This window comes from Helianthus annuus, chromosome 3 (assembly GCF_002127325.2).
Source record: "Helianthus annuus cultivar XRQ/B chromosome 3, HanXRQr2.0-SUNRISE, whole genome shotgun sequence".
Classification (NCBI taxonomy): domain Eukaryota; kingdom Viridiplantae; phylum Streptophyta; class Magnoliopsida; order Asterales; family Asteraceae; genus Helianthus; species Helianthus annuus.
Window position 1 is genome coordinate 6,463,436 of NC_035435.2, and position 6,475 is coordinate 6,469,910.

The 6,475-nt window shown below is 39.7% G+C and overlaps 1 protein-coding gene across 1 annotated transcript; it reads right to left on the reverse strand.

The window, feature by feature from the left end:
- Positions 1–6: 6 nt before the first annotated feature.
- Positions 7–2,622, reverse strand: LOC110928554 (putative aldehyde oxidase Art an 7). The gene is made up of 3 exons (XM_035987947.1): positions 2,134–2,622; positions 1,435–1,598; positions 7–1,393 (listed from the first exon to the last, which is right to left on the reverse strand). Exons 1-3 carry the CDS (start codon positions 2,620–2,622, stop codon positions 133–135), a joined length of 1,914 nt encoding a protein of 637 aa, XP_035843840.1. The 3' UTR covers positions 7–132.
- Positions 2,623–6,475: the final 3,853 nt, after the last annotated feature.

Consider the following 6,475-nt stretch of genomic DNA (forward strand, 5'->3'; position numbering starts at 1 on the left):
TTGTATAAACGTAGAAAAATTCTATTTTTTTACATTTAAATCCTACTTTTTACTCTATACATTAACTCATAAATTAACTTAAACAAGTCAAACATTTGACTTTCTAAGTCAAACACTCTATTTTTTACAATCTTAGTCAACGTGCACCCAAATACCCTTTCCGGGAACTCCCCGGAAATTCACAAACAAAATATAATACCCCGGCGGAGCAATCTTTCCAGATGGCGGCGCTACGGTGGTGATGAAGTCATTCGTCACCACCTTCAACGGAAGAATCAACAATCTTTGATTCATTGAAAACCCATGAGTTGTAAATGGTGGATAGAACAATGTCACCGTCACATCTTGAACATTTGCCGGACCACCAGGAAATTTCACCGTAATCCTGAACTCTCTACCGTACTTCAACACTTTCTCCGACGTCGGAGCGATCACCGGCCGTTTTCCGGCCAATGCCGGGTCGAGATAGTGAGGGGAGAATTTCTCGACCCGAAGCTCCGTCGGGTACTGCGCCTTCGTATCGTATTTTGAATGCGGGTTGCTTCCGGCTACTAGTATTTTGCCGTCCGGCATCAACGCCGCGACCGAATGGTACATTCGGGCGATTTTGGTCGGAGCCATTTCTTTAAACCGTTGACCCATCGGTTTATTCGGCATGTATAGCACCGGAGTCAAGTTCGGGTCCATTGCGTTTTCCCATCCGGCGACGCCCTTTTGGGCGCCGTTGAGCATTAAAAGATGATTGCCCGTGGGGAGGTGTACGAGGTCCCCCATACACCGCCCCGATGGCATGTCTTGTTCTTTCACCCATGTCGAGGCTGGATTTGTCACCACTATCCTGTGGCAGTCTCGGAGTGCGGGCGTGAAAACGCGGTTTCTCGTATGTTTGCTGTCGACGGACGCGTAGGCGTTCTCGGTGTTTCCCCCGCAAATCACCACCTCAGCGGGGATGTTTCCCGGGATGAGGGTTATTGGAAGGAGGGCGGCCATCCCGGAAGGCGGGTAGTTTCGGGCCCCACCGGGTAGTTTTGGGAACTGGCGGACGATGGTGCCCGTACGCGGGTTGAAAATTATGCCACGGTCGTTTGCGAAGAGGAAAACGTTTCCATCTGGAACGAGGAAGAGGAACGGGTAAAGGTTGTTTTCGATGTACATTCCCGGCCCCGGTTTCTTTGGTATGGTGGTTTCTTGGAGGAATGGGAGGTTGAATTTTCGAGGAGCGAATTCGAGTTTGTTCGGCGGCACAATTTCATAGCTGAATGAGTTTCGACCGCCGCACACCACCGCACTTCCGTCTTCTAAAACAACGTTAGATGAATACCTGCATAAAGAGTCAAAAGAGATTAATGAAATTTGAAAGAAAAAAAAAAACTGAATGATTGAACCTAAATGACTATGGTACATGTAAAAGTGTTTAGGATTACACATATGTACCATCTTTTATCAGCAAGAATATTTTTCTTCTCCACAAAGTTGGCATTCGGGTTAGCCATCGACAACGTTCGAACGGATCTAGAACCGCCTCTAGTACCCCCGGTAGCCACCAAGTCTCCATTGGGCCACAAGTGTCCCGACGAGCACCATGGTTCACCATCCAACTGCCACACGCATACATATATGTAACTACGGATGGTAATTTTCGATATCACCCGAAACATAAAATGAAAATAATTTGGTTTTTGGTTGTCATATCCAACCCGTTATATAACTAGTCTGGTCGTGTTCGGTTGACCTGTTTAATTGAGTGGGACATATTCAGGTCAGCCTATTTAACTCGTTTAACTACCCAAGTCAGCCTGGTAAACCGGTCAACCCCATATTTAAAATATGATATTTTACTAACCACCAGCCCGATTAACACGTTTACAATTTAGTTACTACCCGCCAACTAGTCAATCCATTTGACACGTTTCCCTAAGTAGGTTATGTTTAGGTTACGCAATTTTAAGCGTTTGTGGGTTAGGGTTGACTTTTTTTATGAATAAATATTAAATATAAGGGTCTGGTTTGATTGATCAATTTAACCAGCTAACCTGAAACATGTCAACCCGACATGATTTACTACGCTACATGTTTTTTGTCCGACATATGTAACTACTTTGCAAAATATCATGATTTGAAAAGAATACGCACATAGATGGTCCGACTTTGTCCGGTCTCAACATCATACGCGATTGCATGCGCAAAGCAATCGGGCGCAAAGTTCAACTCGGGGCTTTTCGGGCAATTTCCGGGCGGGCCAAGTATGCGGGCAGATGGACCAAGCGACGTCGTATCAAACCACACCGCCTTGTTGTTTGGCATTAACTGGAATTGCATCGCGGCAACGCCCGCATTAGGGTTATCGATGGCCCACGAACCCCTAAATTGTGTCTCTATGTCATTCCCGGGTACCGGAATGGGCATTCCGCCCAAATTATTCCCGGGCGCCTTAAGGGGCCCCCCTTTATTATTTTTGGGCACGGGAACGGGTCCACCTTTTTTGGCACCGTTGTTGTTGCCCAAGTTTTTACCGGTTTTTCTAGGGGGGGCACCGTAGGTTGGACCCGCGGCGGTGATGAGAAATGCAACGAATAGCGGTAGCCGTAGACGGCGGAGCGAGGTGGAGGAGGGGGTAGCCATTTTTTCAAATGACGGTAATAAAATTGTGGCTTTTAATAGATGTAATATTGGTCCAAAAACAATGGAAATCCGTACACAACTTGGTTGGTTGGTAGATTTTGCAGTTAGTGATTACAAATCTGATTTTGATTTGGTTTTCTGATATTTTTGGGCCCAAAATCAGATTTGTAGTAACATAATATCATAAAAGTAATATTAGCCAATCATCCTTGGTCCAAGTGGTTGGTTGGCTGGATTTCTTGTGAGAGACTCCGGTTCGATCCCCACAGGCCACTAGACACAACAAGGTGAGGTCAGGGGGTTTTCTTCTGGAGCAGGCCGAGTGAGAATTAAATGCCTATGATATCCATTCTTAGTGGTGTTTTATCCCCAGGTGGATTGAGGCTCAGGATATACCTAGCCCAAAATGGAGGGTCTCCTGGTTTCGAACCCGGGTCTCTCGTGTACCATTGAAAGTTGGTGCGAAAAGCCCAACTAGTTGGTCTACTGACCGTTCAAAAAAAAAAAAGGTAATATTAATTATTTAGATACCATTGGGCCAATGTCTCATTTTAATTAATTAATTAATTAATTAATTAATTAATTAATTAAGATGCATATAAATCTCATTCAAATGTTAAAAGCAAACATACAAGAAGCTCTAAATATTTTTAAACTAATGTATTATAAATGTAAAATTAATTATTTAGATACTATTGGGCCAACATCTCATTTTTCATTAATTATTTTATTATACAAAGAGGCTCTAAACATTTTTAAACTAATGTATCATTTATGTAAAATTAATTATTTAGATACTATTGGGCCAACATCTCATTTTTCATTAATTATTTTATTATACAAGAAGCTCTAAACATTTTTAAACTAATGTATCATAAATGCAAAATTAATTAATGTAGATACTATTGGGCCAACATCTCATTCTTCATCAAGTATTTTATTATTTAGATTCATATACATCTTATTTAAATGTTAAAAGCACAAACATACAAGAAGCTTTAAACATTTTTATAATTCATAAAAAAATTAACTTATAATTGGTTTCTTGAGAGAGGGAGGTCTTGAGTTCAAGTCCCATACACGACATGGAATAAAAGAAATTTGCCGTTCAAAAAAAAAAAAAAAGAGGATGATGTGACGTGGATTTATAAGTTTTATTAAAAACGAATATACCGTAACTTATGATATAGACAATGTTACATGTGAGTGCGGTTTAGGGGTGACAATTCGTGTTAAAAAGTCAACTTCAACTTGTATATGCTTAACCCATCTTCTACACCAGTATCACATAATCTATTTATCTAAACTAGTCAAACTAATTGTAAGTAAAATACAATTAAGTTGTAAATGGGTCAAATGTATTGAAGAGTAAGTGGGCGTAAACTAATTGACATGTATAAGCTATAAATTCTATTTTTTTTTCAATATTTGAAATGAGTTAGGGTTGACCCTTTCATTTTACAACTAAACATGTTCACGACCGAGTTAATTTAAACCCATATAAAACTATAAACATACTCATGGTACTTTAAAAAATGTACGCTAAAATGTTCTTTTATTGTTTACATTTTTTGAAGTGTTTTTGTATTTAAATAAATCATATATCATATATGATTACTAAATAAACTAAGAAAGTAAAGGTAGCCTTTGTACATATTTTCACAAAAAAATGGTATAAAATATATCATTTAAAATTGTTATAAAGTGTTAAGAAAGTTATAACAACGCCAATCTCTCGAACTATTTATATGATTTACGATTTTCCTTTAATGGCTAACTCATACCCTTACTAATGGCGGAGAGTATGACTTATGAGTGGGAAAGAGGGGATGCGAAAGTAGTTCACATCAGCAAATGTCAAAAGGAGAGTGGGAAGAAGTGGAAAGTAGTCACCGAGAAAGCTAAAAACTCGTGAAGAGCATATTATGGAGTGGGAAAGAGGGGATGGGGTTGGAAGAATACCGTCCCCCCTTTATCAGGATGGAGGATCGGGACAACGGAAGGCAGAAAATAAAAAAAAAAACTAGTCCATACTGTCCACTGTCCAACCTAATGTTACTCTTAAATTTACATCTTTTGTATACTATGAATAGGGCTGCAAACGAACCAAAAGTTCCGTAAACAGTTCGTGAACCGTTTGGCGGAAAGTTCATTTGTGTTCGGTCACTTATTAAACAAACGAATACGAACAAGAAATTTCGTTCGTTTAGTTAAATGAACGAAACAAAGATCGTGTTTTTAGTTTATATTCGTGAACGTTCGGTAACGTGTTCGTTTGTGTTCAATAGTTCATTAGTGTTTTTAGTTTTTATATTATTTGAATATTTCAAAACTTCAACAAATAAAATATTGAGTAAATTGCTAGTTTTGTCCTTAATGTATGTACCAAATTGCAGGCGGTGTCCTTTGACTTCAAAATTGACTGGTTTTGTCCTTAACGTTTCAAAATCCTGCACGTTATGTCCTTTAGGCCAAACCCAGTTAGATTTTTTTGTTAAAGTTGGTCATGTGTCTTGCAAATGAGGGCATTCTTGTCATTTCACCGTCCCATGAGCTATTTTGTAAACAATTATTATTCAAGGACTAATTGTATAAAACTGAAAAATAAAAATAAATATAAACTCTTTCTCCCTCTCTCTTTTGTATCTCTCTCTCTCTAATCTGAACCCACGACCACCATCTCTCTTAACCCACCACCACCCCACAACCTTCACCACTACCACCCAAATCAACACAAACAAAGTTATCACAAAAACTAAAATAAAGGAGGATTGTTCTCGGATTCAAAACGAACGACCAATGTATAAAGATCTTACCAGTTCTGAGAATCGATGAGAAAGGTGAACTCCGGCGAAATTCGAACTCCGGCTAACACACAGAGAATTCCGGTGAAGCTTGTATTTTCTAGTGAGATCCGAAGATAATATCAAAGGTCATTTGGCCCATCTACTTATCGGTACAGTCTCTGATAGGAATCATATTCTAGTTCTAGTCTAAATTGTCGTTGTCTATTGTTAGAGGGGGTCAAGTGCAATTTACTCTTATATAAATAAGTGTCAATATCGCATAGGGAGGTAGGAAGAATATTAGTTAGATCATTTGGCTCCTTGCTAGGGAGAAGGGCATGGCCCTGGGCCACTTCGGTGGTTAGTTATAGAGTCTGTATCATCTTCCTCGATATATTGTGTTTTTCTCAGTTTCATTTGAATCGTTAGTAATCAGAATCAAAACCCTAACATTGGTCCGACCTGCCTTTCTGCTCTACTTCAAATCACCTCCTGCTTCACTCAGATCTCTCTTCCATTTTAGGATCTGTGTTTCCTGAATTTTCGGATCTATCTTCAATCAGATCCCTGAATTTTCGGATATTTCTCAATTTGAATCCGATATCCCTGCATTTTTGGATCTATCTTCAATCAGATCCAATTTCCGCTTCAACATCGTCTCAGATCCATTCCCAGATCCGCCAGCTCTACCTCCAATTCGTTTCAGATCTGCTTCAATTTCACCCTCTGTTTCGATTTCCGCTTCCAATCGTTCGATTTCTGAATCTATTCAGAGATTCCTTATCGTATTTCATTTCCGATTTACTGTCCATTGCTCGTCTCAATTCGCTGTTAATTTCCGATTCCAATTTCACGTCAATTTCCGTTCAATTATGGTGAATCATAACGCTCGTTTGGATGCTCATGAGCAATTGATTCAGAAACTTCAAGACGATTTGACCGCTCAATCTTCGCGTTTGGATTCCATAGCGGCGATTCTAGAGGCGGATCGTTTGGAGAATTCCGAGTTCCGTAAAGCTGTCCTCGCGTGGATGAAGCAACAGGAGAAGAGGATTGATGACAGTTCC

Coding starts and splice junctions, on each gene's coding strand:
- LOC110928554 (XM_035987947.1), bottom strand. CDS start 2,622: ATGGCTACCCCCTCCTCCACCTCGCTCCGCCGTCTACGGCTACCGCTA. Junction 1,599..2,133: donor GACAAAGTCGGACCATCTAT/GTGCGTATTCTT, acceptor TGCGTGTGGCAG/TTGGATGGTGAACCATGGTG. Junction 1,394..1,434: donor ATTCTTGCTGATAAAAGATG/GTACATATGTGT, acceptor CATGTACCATAG/TCATTTAGGTTCAATCATTC.